This window comes from Penicillium chrysogenum (genome assembly GCF_028827035.1).
Source record: "Penicillium chrysogenum strain IBT 35668 chromosome Unknown utg000005l_segment0_segment0, whole genome shotgun sequence".
Lineage (NCBI taxonomy): Eukaryota > Fungi > Ascomycota > Eurotiomycetes > Eurotiales > Aspergillaceae > Penicillium > Penicillium chrysogenum.
Genome location: NW_026622753.1, coordinates 4,477,015 through 4,495,274, shown reverse-complemented (window position 1 = coordinate 4,495,274; position 18,260 = coordinate 4,477,015). Strand labels below are relative to the sequence as shown.

At 50.4% G+C, this 18,260-nt stretch overlaps 8 protein-coding genes across 8 annotated transcripts; 6 read left to right on the top strand and 2 right to left on the bottom strand.

Moving 5' to 3' along the window:
- Window positions 1-1,548: 1,548 nt before the first annotated feature.
- N7489_010100 (branched-chain amino acid aminotransferase, cytosolic) lies at window positions 1,549-2,869 on the top strand (the record flags this gene model as incomplete). The annotated part of the gene is made up of 3 exons (XM_056715849.1): window positions 1,549-1,963; window positions 2,033-2,634; window positions 2,696-2,869. The coding sequence occupies 3 exons, from the start codon at window positions 1,549-1,551 to the stop codon at window positions 2,867-2,869; spliced, it is 1,191 nt and encodes a 396-aa protein (XP_056563471.1).
- A 319-nt stretch (window positions 2,870-3,188) lies between these two features.
- On the bottom strand, window positions 3,189-4,597 carry N7489_010099 (AAR2 splicing factor family protein; the record flags this gene model as incomplete). Its single annotated transcript, XM_056715848.1, has 2 exons — window positions 3,189-3,552; window positions 3,705-4,597. The coding sequence occupies 2 exons, from the start codon at window positions 4,595-4,597 to the stop codon at window positions 3,189-3,191; spliced, it is 1,257 nt and encodes a 418-aa protein (XP_056563470.1).
- A 674-nt stretch (window positions 4,598-5,271) lies between these two features.
- Window positions 5,272-5,935, bottom strand: N7489_010098 (40S ribosomal protein uS11; the record flags this gene model as incomplete). Its single annotated transcript, XM_056715847.1, has 3 exons — window positions 5,272-5,584; window positions 5,730-5,802; window positions 5,866-5,935. The coding sequence occupies 3 exons, from the start codon at window positions 5,933-5,935 to the stop codon at window positions 5,272-5,274; spliced, it is 456 nt and encodes a 151-aa protein (XP_056563469.1).
- A 409-nt stretch (window positions 5,936-6,344) lies between these two features.
- N7489_010097 (prephenate dehydrogenase (NADP(+))) lies at window positions 6,345-8,317 on the top strand (the record flags this gene model as incomplete). The annotated part of the gene is made up of 7 exons (XM_056715846.1): window positions 6,345-6,439; window positions 6,795-6,855; window positions 6,915-7,026; window positions 7,088-7,236; window positions 7,294-7,893; window positions 7,953-8,084; window positions 8,162-8,317. The coding sequence occupies 7 exons, from the start codon at window positions 6,345-6,347 to the stop codon at window positions 8,315-8,317; spliced, it is 1,305 nt and encodes a 434-aa protein (XP_056563468.1).
- Window positions 8,318-8,884: 567 nt separating this feature from the next.
- N7489_010096 (putative cytosolic regulator Pianissimo) lies at window positions 8,885-13,001 on the top strand (the record flags this gene model as incomplete). The annotated part of the gene is made up of 4 exons (XM_056715845.1): window positions 8,885-10,636; window positions 10,693-12,531; window positions 12,583-12,743; window positions 12,800-13,001. 4 exons carry the CDS (start codon window positions 8,885-8,887, stop codon window positions 12,999-13,001), a joined length of 3,954 nt encoding a protein of 1,317 aa, XP_056563467.1.
- A 1,123-nt stretch (window positions 13,002-14,124) lies between these two features.
- Window positions 14,125-15,863, top strand: N7489_010095 (Zn(II)2Cys6 transcription factor domain-containing protein; the record flags this gene model as incomplete). Its single annotated transcript, XM_056715844.1, has 2 exons — window positions 14,125-14,177; window positions 14,228-15,863. 2 exons carry the CDS (start codon window positions 14,125-14,127, stop codon window positions 15,861-15,863), a joined length of 1,689 nt encoding a protein of 562 aa, XP_056563466.1.
- A 397-nt stretch (window positions 15,864-16,260) lies between these two features.
- N7489_010094 (uncharacterized protein) lies at window positions 16,261-16,503 on the top strand (the record flags this gene model as incomplete). Its single annotated transcript, XM_056715843.1, has 1 exon — window positions 16,261-16,503. One exon carries the CDS (start codon window positions 16,261-16,263, stop codon window positions 16,501-16,503), a length of 243 nt encoding a protein of 80 aa, XP_056563465.1.
- A 125-nt stretch (window positions 16,504-16,628) lies between these two features.
- N7489_010093 (uncharacterized protein) lies at window positions 16,629-18,248 on the top strand (the record flags this gene model as incomplete). The annotated part of the gene is made up of 3 exons (XM_056715842.1): window positions 16,629-16,814; window positions 16,875-16,956; window positions 17,020-18,248. The coding sequence occupies 3 exons, from the start codon at window positions 16,629-16,631 to the stop codon at window positions 18,246-18,248; spliced, it is 1,497 nt and encodes a 498-aa protein (XP_056563464.1).
- Window positions 18,249-18,260: the final 12 nt, after the last annotated feature.

Genomic DNA, 18,260 nt, shown 5'->3' with positions numbered 1-18,260 from the left:
TTAGTACCGGATGCCGATAATGGACAGTTATAGTGGCCGTGGCAGTGGCAGTGGCTCTGACTTATTTGAGGAAATGAGGGAAGCAACACCGGCTGAAAGTCTCGTCTAGCATGTTGCCAGCAGACTGTCGTGGATGACAGCTGGCTCACTGCAGATATCATATGCGGGGTGCATGATCATGGCCGAGCTTTTCCCGTTAAGTTTCGTTGAATGACGCACGGATATATTCTCCGGTCCAACCAGTGTTAAGAGTATGAGGACCTAGAGTCGGATGGGGCTTTGGAATGAGGGGTCACGGTGTACCTAACCATTGCCCCGTACCTAGGTAGGATGTTAATGAGTGGCCTTTCTCTTTGTATGAGAATCTGACCGCCACGTGAGTGAATAGAGTTTGGTTGAATAGAGTTTCACGGGTAACGCATAGATGTTCCAAGGTCTCGAAATTGACATAGAACAAAGAAAGGAAATAAAGGAGATCAAACTGGGGCTCAGTCCTCGTGTCTTGTTTGTTTTGGAACCAGTCGACTAGATATACAACTGTTATATATAATATAGAAAGGCCAATAAAACCCAATGACTATATGATATCTATGGTACTCGATGTTAAGCTGTATAATTGATTGTCAGTGGTCTAATTAAACAGCTTCTTTTAATTAGTGCGATAGTCGAGCGAGTCTCAAGGTGGTTGTTCGCTAGTTCGTCATGCGGTGCGGTATCATTCCGCTACCCAGGATTGGTATAGGTTGGGGTACAAAGATCCTGTATCATTTTCGGGTGTTCGATGATGCCTTGTTTTTCTATGCTTGATCAATTGCATATAGTATATATAGTTGTGTATCCTGTAGAACTTAATATGCTTCTTGTACATTACCTAAAGCAGAGCTTGAGGCTGTGAAGGATGCAAGGATTGGACATCCTAAAGAGCCAAGACATTCAACTTAGTTACACAAATCAGCAATATCTTGCAAATCAGTATGAACGATACCCTAAGAATATGAAATCCTAGAACGTCAATTGTGGAAGACCACACAATATTGTAAGTGAAGTATATCGATATCAACGCGGCTAGCCTCGGAAATGCCACAAGTGGGCCCCGAGATAGCCAATATTTGACCCCTCAAAGAATTGCTCATAGTAGAGTCCAACGTGAGTTTTACTAGTAGTCGGAAAGTTGATTGGAGTCCTAGAGAAAGCAATCCCTTTTCAACATATCCAACAAATGTTTGTACAACGTATGTGTAATGTGAGCAATGTTTCTGGTGGCAAAATAGAGCGAGCCGACATCCCCGGGAACCGTTCGGCGATAGAAAACTTTTTTTTTTCGGGTCGACGATAGTTAAGAGGGGCATTCCAAGGTTCTCCGGGGCAAACCGATTTTTTTTTATAAAGAACAATGGGGATCCGTTTTCGTGAAATGCGTATTCTAAAAAGGTAGGCCCGTTTTAGTCTTTTTACCCCCTTGAGATCATCCGTTGACCGTCAGTGACTCACAGAACCTCTCCTCCCCACATTCAAGGAAAAGAACCTTGATCATACCACCATATCATCATGGGTTCTGTCGCTCCTAACGTTGCTGAGCTGGATGGCTCCAAATTCAACATCACTCGTTCTACCAACCTACGCGATGTGCCTTTGCCCGGCTCCCCAGAGGAGCTGAGCCACTCCCACTGCACTGACCACATGGTTACCGTGAAATGGACCGCAGCCAACGGCTGGGAGACCCCCGAGGTCAAGCCCTACCAGAATCTCAGCATCCCGCCCACGGCATCGGTGCTGCACTATGCCACCGAGTGCTTCGAGGGCATGAAGGTGTACCGCGGATACGACGGCAAGCTGCGCCTGTTCCGCCCCGATTGCAACGGCGAGCGTTTGAACTCCAGCTCGCAGCGGTCCTCGCTGCCCGGATTCAAGTACGACGAGGTGAAGAAGCTGGTCGCCAAGCTGTTGCAGATCGACGGCCCTCGTATGTTCCAATATCGGCGGCATTTGCCTACAATATAAATGAGAGCTATTCACTAACAATCATCTTTAGGCTGGCTCCCCAACCCCGGTTCTTTCCTCTACATCCGTCCCACCGTTATCGGTAACGGTCCCCACCTCGGCGTCCAAGTGCCCAAGGAAGCCCTCCTCTTCATTATTGCCGTCCCATGGCCCGACTTCACGAAAATGAAGAAGGACCCCGAAGCCGAGCCCCGCAAAGGTCTTAGACTCTACGCCTCTTCCCCCGATACCATCCGTGCCTGGCCCGGCGGCTTCGGCTACGCCAAGCTCGGTGCGAACTACGGTCCTTCCCTGCAGGCCCACGGCAAGGCCCAGGCTCTGGGCTTCGATCAGATCCTGTGGCTGTTCGGCCCGGACCGTCAGGTCACCGAGGCTGGCGCCAGTAACTTCTTTATTATCTGGCACAACACCGAAGGCAAGCTGGAGCTTGTTACTGCTCCACTGGAGAACCAGCTTATTCTGCCCGGTGTTACCCGTCGCAGCGTTTTGGAACTCGTGCGCGAGCGTTTGTCGCAGAACTTTGTTGGCAAGCTTGCGCCGCTTGAGGCTGTGGAGCGCACTTTGACCATTGATGATATTGAGAAGGCCTCCAAGGAGGGCCGCATTGTTGAGTCGTTCGTTTCTGGCACTGCTGTAAGTTTGATAATCGTCTGGTTCTTCGTCGGAGTCCATATGCTAACATCACATCCATCAGTACTTCATTACTCCTGTTGCCATGATCCAGAACGAGAACACCGATATCAACACCTTGGGTGCGAATGGCGAGCCTGCTGGGTATGCTGCGCAGATCAAGTCGTGGCTCGAGGCTATTATGTTCGGCAAGGAAGAGCATGACTGGGCTTACACCATCGAGAACGAGGAAAAATAGATGGATAAAACGTTGGTAGATGATTTTAGACTTAGACTCGCTGTTCGGTTGATGCCTCATGGGCGGGTTTGTGAAGCTTAGCATCGTCGGTATCTTTGATGCTAGGGTTGGACTGTATATAGATTTTAGACCGCATTATAGAATACCGGCCTGTTTCATTTAATGTTTGTCATTTGGCTATTAATAGATTTGCAGAATGTAAACAAGACGCCAGTAAATGCACCTGAGAACTGGATATCAAATAGATCGTAGCAATTACTTTACATATTCTCATCAGTGCGCAGAAATAGAACCAAATTCGATGTCCTAATCTCGCATCTCACATATCGACAATCATCGGAGCGTACTCTCCAGTCTCATCGTCTTCGTCATTCCCATCCCAGTCCATTTCGACCTGCTCACCATCCTCCAATTGGAGCATACCGCGGCGAACGACAGCCCCACGACGCAGCTCCCAGTCATATTCTGCCTTCACCCATTCTTCAAGCTTGTCAAGCTCCAACTTCACTTCGGATCCAGTATCGACAACGAGGTCATCGACCGCCTGACGAAGCTTCATGAGGAGATTGCGCAAGAACGCCCCGCCCTCATCACCATCAATCTCAAACAGTCCACCATCAACATCGTCGCATCGCTGCAGCTGCAGCGATAGTGTCCGAAGAACTTCACTCATAAACGCCTCTCTATCCAAGATTGCACTCCGGGATGTAAGAATCAGCTCAAGAAGCCGCTTCCACTGCTGCAAACACGAGTAATTCATCATAGTTAGCACCATGAGGAACGTAAACTGCAGTTCTCCCAGCAACTGATTCCCCCAGAAGTCTCCCCAGCATACCGATCGATCAAGTCTCCCAAAGCCCAAGATCGATCCTTCGCAGCTTCCGTCCTTTCACGCCCGACAGCGCCTTCTCTCCACGTCCGCTTCAAATCAACGGGAATGAAGCCGAACTCCCGTTCCGGTTCCTCGCTCATTTCCGGCCCATGCAACGCTTCAGCTGGCGAGTCGACGCCGGGAATATGATCCGCGTCCCGGTTGGCCGTTGAAGCAGACGACAACACCCATCGCGGACGACCGTCCACATCAATCTCCGGGTCCCCAATAACGCGCGATAGAAGAGTCGGTGAGATCCGGTCCGTTAGTCCAGACCAATCCCTCCGCCCGCTCTCTTCGGTTTGCGCATCGTCTTCGGTCTGGATGCGAGCTTCAATTTGGGGTTTGGGTTGGTCTTCCTCGTTCTTCTCATCTGGTTCTGATTCCGTCGCGGGCTTGACAAGCATAGAGGGCGCAATCCGGCTGCGATATTTGAATAACCCTCCACTTTGCCACACAGAACCCAGATTTGCTTTGTAGCGCATGCTCTCCTGGCGAGCGGAGTCGCTCTCACTGTCCAGTGCTACTAGGGACTCTGTGTTTGCGTCCCATTTCCATATGTAGATCTCCGGGCCCAGTGCGGCTTGGGTTCCGTTTTTATTTCGGCCTTGCGGGACGAGCGCTGTGTCGTTGCTACCTTTCCCTGCGGTGGTGATGTCACCGATATAGAACCATGCACCGCTGCGCAGAGAGAGCGTCTCTGTTGCGCCGGTGTAGAGGAAGTGCCATCCCGGGGAAAGGTCGCGGATTCCGTGGAAGTTGGGGGTTGATGTGAAGGTTATGAGGTCGATGCCGACGAGCGTTTTTGGAGGAAGGTCTGGGAGGAGGATTGTTGGGGTTGGCTGGTGGGTGGACATTGTGCCCGTGTGCGGATTCGAGGGCTTTGTGCTTAGGATTGCGCACAGGTTGGAGCTTTGAGGAGGGGGAATTTGGAAGCGATTGCGTAGTTTGGCCCGAGCTGTCGGATAAGCACCGTTCTATCTTTGATTTTTTTATTTTTTTATTTTTTTATTTTTTATGGTTCTCCGCAACCCGACTTAGCTTAGATCTTATCTAGTTACTTAGAACATCATAGAATTGCCCAACTATATCCGTTGTCAAGCTGTGTTAGTTCATTGCAGTATTATGAGGACCAATCTTTGTTTTAGAGATATAAGAATCTATGGCCTCAAGCAGCTATATCACCAAGGAAGATACAGAATCAACCTTCCTGTATCACAACACTCCATGCTCCTCCCACATGCCGGGTTTCGTAAATGTAGATATGCTACAACTACTATCCCTACGACTGAGCTCATCAGGAGCTTACAATAACCCAAAATATATAGGTAAAGTTGTTGATTTAGCACTACCTAATCCAACAGCAACACCCAAGAGAGTTGATTTTCAGCGTATGAAAAAAATTGAAGACCAGGCGATCAAGGCCGTTCCTCGCGTTTATTCCATCCACAGATGCAGGAGAAGCCCGCAAATAGCCTCCAATCCAGCGATGCAATGACTTGCAAGGGGAAGGGAAAAACCAAGCACACGCTCACAGACGGCGACCACGGCGACCACCCTTGCGACGGGTAGAGTCGGAGGGGGTGGGGGTGACGTCCTCAATGCGACCGATGCGCATGCCGGAGCGGGCAAGGGCACGGAGGGCAGACTGGGCACCGGGACCGGGGGTCTTGGTGCCGTTACCACCAGTGGCACGGATCTTGATGTGGAGGGCGTTGATGCCGAGCTCCTTGCAGCGGACAGCGACGTCCTGAGCAGCCAACATGGCGGCGTACGGGGAAGACTCGTCACGGTCAGCCTTGACCTTCATACCACCGGTGACACGGCAGATGGTTTCGCGACCACTGTAATAAAAAAAACTTGTCAGCCAACATCATCCTTCATGTTACGTTTGTCTCGACTGCGCTCGATTCCAACTCCAATTGGGTGATTCGACTCCAATTGGGTGATTCGAATGCGACAGAATTGCGGGTGTGGAGGCCGACTCACGAGAGATCGGTAACGTGAACGAAGGTATCGTTGAAGGAGGCGAAGATGCGGGCAACGCCGAAAACGAGCTTGCCTGCGTAGCGTTAGACCTCATGTTTTCCCAACTTCTTCAACTCGAATTTTGTTCATGACATACCATCACCGGCGAGAGGGCCGAGGGAGACGTTCTCCTTAGCGGCGGCGGGAGCCTTGGTCTTGGGGGCCATTGCGACTGTTGTTGGTGGTTAGTGTGGATGGAATACAGAGAAGAAGGAAAAGTCGGATCTGATCCCACCTGGGATGTTGAAAAAAGTGGGTGTGTGCCCTAGGAAGAATTACGCACTCTGATTGGTTCGCAATATCAAGCGAGTTGGCTGCCTCAGGCTTCGAGGTGCTCCATTATATCCGGATTTCTAGTCGGCCCGGTGGGCGGTGAAGCTCTTAGCTCCGCTCAGTATTTAAATTTTTCGTTTGCCCAACTGAATTCCTTCCGACATTGCAATTGATCTTCCCAGCCTTGAGCAGCTTAGAAGTTTGGACCCCAAAACGGTTCCAAACAACCTCTAGTGGTTATCATTGTCATTGGCTTTAAGGGCCACACCTTATTTCCCGGAAGTTACAGGCCCGTTCGTCGCGATGGGTCGCACCAAAGAAGATGCCTCGATTGGCATCATTGGTATGGGCGACATGGGCAAGATGTATGCCCAACGCCTGAGCGATGCAGGATGGAGGTAACTGGCCCCTTCTTCGACAACACAGTTCCGATATGCCTCAAATGGTAAGCTTTTATCCCATCCTTCTTTCTCTGCCCATCCCCCTCGAATGATGACATGAGTGCATTTGGCTCGAGTATGGTTTGGCTGGCGCTGTTACACCATTCTGGTTGATGGCTAACCAGCCGGCTGTCGGTGATGTTACACCCACGCTACCTTAATTTTTATTTGTCTGATACTGTTCAACCTCACTCTACATACCTTCACTTTTCTGTTTGGAAACATACACTAACAAGTGAAAAGATTTTACAGATTCGCATTGGGCCTCATAATAACTAATATTAGACCTGCTAACTTGCATTTTGATATCAAGGATAAACGCGTGTGATAGACCTGAGAATTTTGAATCTTTAAAACAAGAGTTCGCTTCTCAAGTACGTCCCCCGGCTGGGATCATGCCACTCAAAGCTCAAGAAGCTCATTGTATATATAGAAAGGAGTCACCATATTCCCCAATGGACATCTCGTGTCAAGAATTAGCGATTACATTCTGTACAGTGTAGAGGCTGGAGTCATCGATAAGGTCGTGGCGGAGTACGGGTTATGTATGTGTCGAACCGGGGCCCTGGTGCTTCTAACCCAAGTACATTCTGACTCGGATTCAAGCAACCAAGGTCGGCGCCATCGTCGGTGGTCAAACGTCCTGCAAAGCTCCAGAGCTCGCCGCATTCGAAAAACACCTGCCCCCCGATGTAGAGATTGTATCTTGCCATTCGCTACACGGCCCCAAAGTGAATCCGCAAGGTCAGCCTCTGGTATGGCCTACCTCACGCCTTATACTCTCTCGACCATGCATTAGTAACAGTGTCTAGGTCTTCATCCAACACAGAGCCTCTGATGACAGCCTCAAATTCGTTGAATCCATCCTCTCCTCGTTCGGCTCCAAACATGTCCATCTCACCGGCGAGATGCACGACCGCATCACCGCGGATACACAGGCTGTCACCCATGCTGCTTTCCTGAGCATGGGAACCGCCTGGCAGGCCAACAATCAGTTCCCCTGGGAGCATGGACGATGGGTGGGCGGTATCGAGAATGTCAAGATCAATATCACCTTGCGCATCTACTCGAACAAATGGCACGTCTATGCCGGTCTCGCCATCCTCAACCCAGCGGCGAAGCAGCAGATTCGCCAGTACGCCGAGTCTGTCACTGACTTGTACAAACTGATGATTGGAGGACAGAGGGAGGAGCTCAAGCGTCGGGTTAAGGCTGCAGGTGCATCAGTTTTCAGACCTGGCTCCGAAGGACAAGACCTGTTGTTGAAGGACGAGGTACTGGATCGGTTCTCTCTGTCCAATCGGCCGCGTGAGAAGGCACCACCGAACAGCCATCTCAGTCTGCTTGCTATTGTTGACTGCTGGTCGAAACTCGGGATTGTCCCTTATGATCATATGATCTGTTCCACACCGGTGTGTATCCAGTCATGGAGAGGATATTGCCAGATTGTGGTTATATTAACATCGTGCAGCTTTTCCGTCTCTGGTTGGGTGTGACCGAATACTTGTTCCGCAACCAGGACCTCCTCGATGAGGCACTGGATACCGCAATTGATGACAAGACCTTCCGCTCGGATGATTTGGAATTCACGTTTGCTGCAAGGGTATGTTTTGGACAGTGTCCCCGGCGCCTGTAGGCGTGTAGGATTTGCAGTCAATGCTAACATGATGCTTTCACCAGGCATGGTCTGACTGTGTTTCTTTCGGTGACTTTGAGTCCTACCGACACCGGTTTGAGCGGATTGCGGAGTACTTCGCACCGCGTTTCCCCGAAGCTGCCACGCTTGGCAATGAGATGATGAAGACCATCCTGGAGAAGACCACCTCCAATAACTAACGAACTGATAACGGCGTGAGATACCTACATGTAGGTATTCCCGTGGGTGCATTTTTATCAGTATGAGCAAGACTGGAAAGGAAGGTCGAGATACCAAGTAGCTTTAACAGAATGTATGATCCTGGGATTCCATTGTAAATTAAATCAAAATCGATTGAATGATAACTGTTCTTCAATAAAAGAGTAAACCTCAGCAGGAACACTTTGCTTTTCATTCATGGCATGGTGTTGACTTGAGGGCTGGAGCGATAAGATTCCTTAGTCAGCAGTTTGTTTCTCCAGATCTGGTTGAGCCGAGCATCTCGTAGTGGGACAACAAGAGCAGTTCGACGATCTCTGCTCTATTCAAGTTAGCATCCGATCGCCCTTCTTACAGGACATGGCCACTATTTCCCTTTGATCATCAAGCGACCTGTGACTGCGCCCCTCCCTTACGCTTCCCCATACTGCCCTTGCTCCGCTCCACTCGACCCTCCCGCTAAAACAAGCGACCTCAATGCGGCCCATCCGATACTCAGAACACTTGCGATAGGTGATAGCGAAGCCACCAAGGCTAGATGGAGCTCTATGGCTTCCGGGCACAACTCAGCATACTCCGCGTCGACTCAGCATCGTGCTCTGGGTGATGGACGCTCCTCGCTCAGCCACGATGGCGGCTCCGCCGATGGCAGCTGGCAGGATAGCATCCCACGGATTGGGAGGAACAGGCGGTCCGAGTCTGGAGGGAGCAACAACATGGGCGGACGGGGAGGATCATTAACGCCTTCATTAGCACCCTCCATTGGTGGACCAGGTAGCTTTAGTGCGGAGCTCAAGAGCACGACTTCGCGCAGCGTGACCCCCCGGGCGGATGGCCAATACAACAGACGTGCCAGCAGATCGATCGGCGAGGAAGATTTTCACACAACCGAGGAGCGACAGGCTTTCCTTCGAGACAGGATCGCGAAGGAAATCAAGATCAAGAGCGGAACCGAGAATATGCTGGAGGCACTACTAGCAAAACCACCAAAACAAACCAAAGAGCAGCGTCTCAAGGTCGAGTCAGAATTGACCTCGTCGAACCGCAAACTGGTCGAATTGCAGCATGAGCTGGAAGAAGAAATATTACGTGCGCAGGCGCCGGCATCGACTCCTCCACGCAGCAGCCGCCTTTCGAGCCTTTTCCGTGCTAGCCCCATGCGCTCACCATCTCGAAACAAGGATGCCGTCGGATCGGTCAACGGCGATGGGGAAGAAGGTGGTGACGGTGACGTGGAGTCGCCAACCTATGTCCTCTCAGAAACACTGCAGGCTTTGGAGATAGAGGGGATGTCTCCTGATTTCTATGTCGAGCGCGCCAACAGCCTGGTTGAACTGTTCAAACGACATCCCACGCTGAAGTACGACCTCGCGTGGCCTGTTTTTGGCCTACGGGTTCAGGTCATGCTTTTGAGTGACAGTAAAGAGGTGGTCGCTGCGGGTTATCGACTAACACGCTATGCCATTGCCGATCGCAAATCCCTACAGACCATCCGAGCACTCCATACCGATGAGCTTGTGATACTGTCCCTGGTTAAAGAAACCAAAGCAAGCATTGAGAGGGAACAGGCATTGAAGTTTGTGAGAGGCTTCCTGGATGTCAAAGATGGTGTCCGGGAGATATCGCGCGCCGTTGTGCGGACCATCGTTGCTGTTGCTGAACATCATGAAGATCGCCTTCGGAACATTTCAATTATGACCGTGGCTGAGATGTTGGTCAAAGACCCCGAACTGGTTGCTTCTGCCGGTGGTTTTGCTGCCCTGCATGATGCGCTTGCAGAAGGGACGTTCGGCGCCTCAGAATCTCTGATATCAAGTTTTCTACACGTTGTGGACACTCCCCGTAGTCGAAAGTTTCTCCAAGGATCCGAACTTGAAGCCGTTCTTACGCCTTTCACGGATTCATTATCCGACACACTACGCAATGGGCGATTAAAGTCTGCAGCGCGAGCAATTTCTGCGATGCTAAAGACTTGGCCTGGGCTGGTTATTCTTGCAAGACGTGACTCACAACCGTTGCGTTCTCTCCTTGATTCGCTCCATTACAATGACCCCATAGCCCGAGACCTGATTATGGAGCTATTATTCGACGCTCTGCGAATAAAACCTCCCTCCTGGTCGTCGTCTTTCCTTGCGGGCAGACGACTCACTACTTATGGCAGAGTCTCGAATCTCCGCTCTGACCTTGAAACATCGAGAGCCAGCCGCGCTTTCACCGACACTAATAGCAACAGATTCGATCTGACTGCTCATTTCTCTACTCTCATATTGGCCGGTTTGGTCGAGGCAGGGCTCCCGAAGGTATGCTCACTTTGTTTTTCTAGGCTTGGCTTAAAGCAAGAGCTGACAAAATGAAGGTTCTCTCCGACGTCATCGAGGACGAAACGGATCTCTCTCTCAGGCGTAAAGCAACTCTGCTATTAACGGAGGTTCTGAAGCTCGCTCATCATTCCTTACCCCAAGCCGTCAGCGCGAAACTTCAAGTGCTTCCACACCTAATACCATCTGCAGTCGACTTTGAAACTGAGAATCACGACCTTTCAACTGCAACTATCTTCCAAATCGATAGTATCAACCGGACATTGGCGCGTTCTGTTGGATATCCCAGTGGACAGGGTCGATATAACATGGAGACCGATTTATCCGTTCCTCTGCTTCCCGTTGAGCAAGGGAAAGACAAGATGAGTCCTTCCATGGACGAGACCCAGTTCCGCAATGCCATCCTAGAAACTCATGTCTTGAACACCGTCAACTTCAATAAGTGGAAATGGGACATCATCCACCGCCTAGTGGAGGGTCCCCTCACAAATCCAAAAAGAATGGACGAGGCAATCAAAGGCTCCAAATTCATGAAACGTCTCATTGGGTTTTACCGGCCTTTCAAGTATCGCTTCTCCATGGTTCCAAACACAAAGGCAAATCAGCGGTATGTCCGAACCGGCTGTGTTCTCATGCGCACTCTCGTTATGACACCCGAGGGTACCAAATATTTGGCCGAGAACAAGTTCCTTCGCCAGGTTGCAGAATGTCTGGCCCAGCTGGACCGCATGAGTGGGCTAACGTCTGCGTCCCCGCTCTTCTCCAAGGATCAAATGGCCAATACTCTAAGTGGAGGCTACTTTGCGATGCTAGGATCATTGAGTGGCGACGTCAACGGGCTGCTCATGATGGAACGATGGCATATGCTTAACATGTTTTACCACATCATTGAGCTGCGAGATCGGAATGATCTCATTCAGACTTTGCTAGGAAACATGGATTACAGCCGGGAAAGTCATCTCCGGGTCATGCTTTCCAAGGCCCTGACAATTGGCTCCAAGGAAATCCGGATCTTTGCAACCAGACTCCTACGCAAATATGCCGTTGGGGATGTAGCACTTTCGCCTCACGTGGCGATTGGCAATGCGGAATGGGTGGTCAAGCTTCTTGTCACCCAATTGTACGATCCCGAGGTCACCGTCTGCCAGGTTGCTGTGAAAATCCTGGAAGAAGCGTGCAACCAACGAGATTATCTCGAGTTCGTGGTCAAATGTCGACCGTCCCTGGATCATCTGGGTGAAATCGGTGCACCACTACTTCTCCGATTCTTGTCGACTTCCGTGGGATATCACTATCTGGATGGTCTTGATTATATCACCCAAGAGATGGATGACTGGTTCCTTGGCCGGAACGATAGCTATGTCGGTCTTGTTGAGGCTGCTCTTTCCCGAGCTTACGTCGAGCAACCGCGACGTGGCAGCCTTGTCCCCGAGGATCTGGTGGACCTCCAGGATATTGGGTTGGTACCACCGCATTTCTACCGAGAACTTGCACGAACAGCCGAGGGGTGTAAGCTGCTAGAGCAGTCGGGTCATTTCAATGAATTCGCTTGGACGATTCGTGATTTCAGGCTGGACGAAGAAGACAACGAAATGCTTCTCAAAGCTAAAGGATGTCTCTGGGCTGTCGGTAATATCGGCTCAATGGAGCTTGGTGCACCATTCTTAGATGCTGAGATCATCCAACGGATCGTGGAGATAGCAACCAGTGCAGGAGTCCTCACTATGCGGGGCACTGCTTTCTTCGTTTTGGGCTTGATCTCTCGCAGTCGACACGGACTCCAAGTTCTGCAGAGTTTGGGCTGGGATTCCGGTGTTGACCAAAAGGGAGATTCACTCGGACTTTGTCTCCCTACCGATTTCCGAAAGTTGTTCTTGGTGAGTATCTTACGTCCCTCCGCCTTCGTCTAATTATGCTCATCCATCTAGGTTTCGTTCCCTGGCTTTGATTATAGATCGAAGCGAACTCCCAAGGAGAAACTCAAGGAAGCCACCACGGACTCCGATCCCGGCAACCAACGGATCTTGAAGTTGATCGTCGATATGGGCAACACGGTACTCTCCAAACGAGCCGCTTCTGATCTTCACATGTAAGGCTCGCAGTTTTCCTTCTGTGACTGCTCACATTTGCTCACAATTCTCACAGCCTAAAAACCAAACAACCCGAGCGGTTCCACCAAGCCCATCTCTTCCGCAAGACCCTATGCATCCTGGAGAGTCACCATTACAGACTTCCATCTCGACGTTTCGCCCTGGACTTATTTGACAAGTGTGTCATGCGACGAATTGTCCTCGACGAAGATTCCGACTCGGAATCGGACTCGTCAACTACTTCCCAGTCAGAATAAACTCCCTGATCTTCTCCTTTTGAACTTTCCTGTCCTGCCAATATACCCTGGAAGACGGCTGATTGGGTGTTTGGCTTTTTGTACTCTGAGCGACGATTTACGCATGTTCAATCTATGACTTCTACAAATACCTAAATGTCTCAAATTAGTCCGAGTAACAGCATTGTATATGGATCTGTTGTCGAGTAAGACTCTAATCGTGCCCGGATGATATCCACACGCAGTTCTCCAGGTTATCCTGCATGGCATGCTCAATAGCACCCGGAAAGAACGTTGTCACAGTCGTAATGAGTAGCCACCATGTTCCCTCTTCACAACAGTTCTTAAAGCAGTCGTTCATCGCATGGTCTGACCTCTAGCATTTGATGTTGTGGTAGTACTGACACCGCATTTCTCACCACAGGAATGGGTCGGGGCTTCCGGGGAGAGATAGGAAGCAGTCGAGCAGAAGTACCACTTCGTGTCAGCTACTGCGCCCAGTAAAAAGAGCGAGAGAAGGCTGACTTGACGCATCAACATATTGGTGGGGAAATTTGAGTCTATGCAAACAGTCGAAGTATAGAATTGTCAATACTCTGGACTGATCGATATAAAATTCTAGCGCAATGCCTAGCTGCCAAAGGGAAGTCCTCATCTGACTCGTTTAGGCAAGGAAGGTAGCTTGGGCCTTTAATGATCTACATGGACTTTACGAACACGAAGTGATGGACATGATTGCAGGTCGCTTCGCACCGGTATGGACACACCCACCCCACAGTCAGTTCACCTCAAGAGGCAAAAATTTCAGACTAGTCACGCTCTACACGCCCTTTGCTCCCCCTTTCAAGCCTTCTGTGTCATGATATTTCGTTGCAATAGATTTCGTGGAAGGATCTAACACCCTTGAAAGTTTGGCTAGTGTTAGGAGCTGCCTGCAGCACTGCTTAACCTGTCTACAGATGCAGTGGACCTGTCAAGGCGGCTACATTGTCTCATGTTATGATATGTAGGTCCCGATGGCCGTCGCTTTATGAGGGCGGTCAAAGTCATGCGGGTCACGGGGTGATTACTTATGTTGTAATAACCACATTCACCCCCGGGAGCTCCATGCCTTCATGAACCTATCTACTTCTAAGTTTCAGGTATGACCCGCCGAATAGGGGCTGTCAAATCTCGATCCGGGTGCAAAACCTGCAAGTAAGACTTTCCGCTGTCACTTTCAGAGTCTAACTCTGACCGCCCGCCAGAATCCGCAGAGTCAAATGTGACGAGGAAAAGCCGAGTTGCCTTCGCTGCTCTACTACAGGACGGAAATGTGGATATGAGGACAGAGGGGCGTCTCTATCGGCTGCCTCGCCATTTGCTTTAGCGCCAGGGCACGCACCGTCGTCTCAAAATGCAGGACGGCGTGAACGTCGCGCATTTGAATACTACTTCCAACATGTGTCCCAGCATCTCGCAGGTGGAATGAACGTAGATTTCTGGACAGGGGTTGTTCCGCAGATCTGCCGCAGTGAGCCCGCTGTGTGGGATGCAATGATTGCAATTAGCACATTGTACGAAAATCCGACGCAGTTCGTGCACTTTCATTTTTTGAGAGATCGCCGAAATAAAGCGTGTCTGCTTAGCAATGCCCAGCAGGATGCATTGACATGGTATTCGCGATCAATATCTAGCGTTTCTTCGCAGATTCAGCGAGGAAATGCAGATCCATACATTTCGCTCATCAGCTGCGCATTATTTATCTGCGTGGAGACGATTCAAGGACATATGGAACAGGCCTTGGAGCTCTACCGACAGGGTATCGCTTTAATACTTGGTCTCCGTGCCCAAATCGGCCATGGAGGAGTATCTAGCAGTAAGGCTGTTCTGTTGGAACGCAGCATTGTTCCCTTATTTCTACGACTGGGCACGAGTTCCCTGACCATTTCGGGGACTGAGTTTCCTATTGAAATTCTCGCATTTGTAGAAACAGATACGAGCGTTGGCTTCGCATCTGTCGATTCCGCAAGAACCGTTATGTCCGCCCTAGCCGCGGAAGTTATCCTCTTTGAGCGCGAGGCGAACTTACACCTCAGGGCAGTTGGTAGTGAGTCCGCTGTAAGCCCAGAAATGGTCGCGAAAAAAGAAGCACTCCGAGCTCGTCTCACTGAGTGGCATCGGGCATACACCAATCTTTGTCAAAGCAGCGGCCCCGTACCTACTGTCCCCGTATACCCAGAGCCTATCCTGCTCGCATATCATGCTGCTGCTTTGGTTTATGTGACAGGATGCTTAAGGCAACAGGAAACTGTTTTCGATGTCCATTTCGCAGACTTTGTTACCATCGTTGAGCAGTCTAGGTTGATTCTCGACGCCTCAGCCGGTTCAAATGGGGCCCAGCCTCCGTTCACCTTTGAGATGGGCGTGGGTGTCCCTCTCGCCATGACTGTGTTGAGATGTCGTGACGCAAACTTGCGTCGAAGGGCCTTGGATCTATTGCGGCTAGCGCCTCCAATACAAGGGTTTTTCAAATGCGCCCCCGTGGCTCTTTTGTCAGAAGCGTTGATGAAGCTGGAGGAGGGCTATGGCCTTGCTCTGAGGCAAGAGAATACAGCATCGCTTTCTCATGAAGTTCTCGATAACAACGATGTAATGACGCTTACGCTTGAGGCAACCGGCTCACAAGCAGCAGCACTTATCCCTGAAGAGGCTCGTATACATGACTATAGTATCTTCAGGCCGAATGAGTGGCAACCTCCGTGGATCACCGAGGAAGATATTGCACCGTTTCCACATGGTCCGAACCAACTATATCTGGGATTCTCAAGAAACCAATACGACAAGGAAAGCAGCACTTGGCAGCCGATCTTTCAATGCATACCGTTAGAACCCAGCTTATGAATGATCTTTCACGTCTCTCATGTCTCGTGATTATGTGTATAATATCAGCGACTTTCACCATCGATGTCTCTCAATAATAAGAGGAGAACCGTTGGAATAGGTTCAATTTACTCTTTACCAAGGATGACTTTTCAATTAGCTTCCTTAGAATAGTAAGTGAATATGTGAATATGCAAAGAGCCCTCTCAATGTACTGTCGGACATAAATAGTTGCCCTATGGCCCCACCTACCTCACCGCCTGTATATTTATACCGCCTACCTAAAACGCGTAGTATAGAGCCACGCTAAAATAGCACGCGAAACTGCCTTTCCGTCAAAAACTCAGGGTTTATCTCTTTATACAGCTTCGAGGCTACTTTTTACTTTCTATACCCCTTCTACCACATCTCTCTCGATATGGCGCGGTCCAAAGAGCTTACACCTGCTATACGTGAGCGTATATGTGAACTCCATGCCATTGGGTGGGGGTATAAGCGCATTCATACCCGCTATCCCGACATTGCGCTCTCTACAATCCGATACACCGTAAAAAAGGAGAAAGAGCGACGAGATGGCGTGTCAAAGCCGCGATCTGGCAGGCCGAAAAAGCCTACCGAAGCTGATAAAGACCGGATCTTGGATGCTACCCACAAAGACTAGCGCATTGTTCGCCGATGCCCCGCCTTTTCGATAACGGTTATAGAGTGGAACCCCTCTTAACAATGATACTCCGAAATGTATCGGGTTTCATTTGACACGAAGCTCCTGCATTATTTATCTTCAATATGTCCGAACAATTGAAGCTTGACCTGGATCTCATTGTGCTAAACTGTACTTTGGCCACTGTTGAAGACGTTATGCAATGTGACATTGGCGTCAAAGACGAGAAAGTTCACTCAATTGTCCCGCAAGGATCGTTCGCTGGCTTGAAGGCCAAAAAAGTCATTGACGCAAAGGGAGCACTGGTTACGGTTAGTCTCTTTCCCACCTCTGTCCGAGTGAACTATCGCCATGTGCTGACCTTCCCCAAGCCAGGAGGAATCGATGCCCATGTTCACCTTCAGGAGCCGCCTCTATTTGGACTCGGCTCCACTGCAGACAGCTTCGAGTCCGGTTAGTCTCCTAGACTGCAGATCTGGCAATTAACCCGTTCACTAAATTGACTAACCCTCCTAGGCACCCGCGCCGCGATTGCGGGAGGTACAACCACCATTGTAGCCTTTGCACCTCAGCGGAAGCATGAAGACAGTGTTCTCTCGACTCTAGCTTGCGCTCACGAACGTGCCCACAGCCAATGCTACAGCGACTACTCGTTCCATCTCATCATCTCCAACCCATGCGCAAAGACGCTTGCGGAATTTCCAGCCTTCCCAGAAATGGGCATCTCGTCCGTCAAGATATACATGACCTACGAAGCTTTGCGCCTCAACGACGAGCAATTCTTGGATGTCTTGTTCCAAGCCCGTCTACACAGGGTCACGACTCTGGTGCACGCCGAGAACGACTCTGTGATTGCGTGGATGACCAAGAAACTGCATGAACGCCAACTATATGCACCAAAGTACCATACGGATTCTCACCCGGCCATCGCCGAGATTGAGGCAAGCTACCGTGCAATCTGTCTTGCTGAGTTTATTGATACTCCGATCTTAATCGTACATGTCTCTAATCCTCGAGCCGTCGATAACATTCGACGAGCCCAGGCAAAAGGGCTTCCAATTTACGCCGAGACATGTCCTCAATATCTGTTTCTCAGCAGCGAGAACCTGGATCGGCCTGGGCTCGAGGGTGCAAAGTGTGTTTGCAGTCCGCCGCTGCGCAACAAATCCGACCATGAGGCTATCTGGGCCGGTCTTGAGGACGGAACATTTACCATTCTCTCGTCCGACCATAGCCCATTTAACTTCAACGACTCGACGTCTGGCAAGGGATCGAGCGTGACCGCAGAACGCCCCGACGGGCAGTTCCACCTAATCCCGAACGGTTTCTCCGGTGTCGAGACTCGAATGCCGTTGGTCCTTTCGGCCGATCGACTTAAGATACAAAGATACGTGGAACTGACATCGACCAACCCGGCGAAACTGTATGGTATGTACCCGAGAAAGGGGGCTCTTATGCCAGGGGTCAGTGATGCCGACTTTGTCATCTGGTACCCCGACGGGAGTCTTGACATAGCTATCACCAACGACATCCTTCATCACGACGTTGACTACACCCCGTTCGAGGGACACAAGGTAAAGCAATGGCCGCGCTATACTGTTCTTCGTGGACAAGTGGTTTGGGACCGAGAAGATGGAGGAGTCGTAGGTGCGCGAGGCTTCGGTCAGTTTTTGCATCGTACAGAAAGCATGTTGGCGGGCAGTAGAAGTGATGGGTCTTGGGACGTTGAGACCGCGTGGGTTTAGTAGATGGACAGA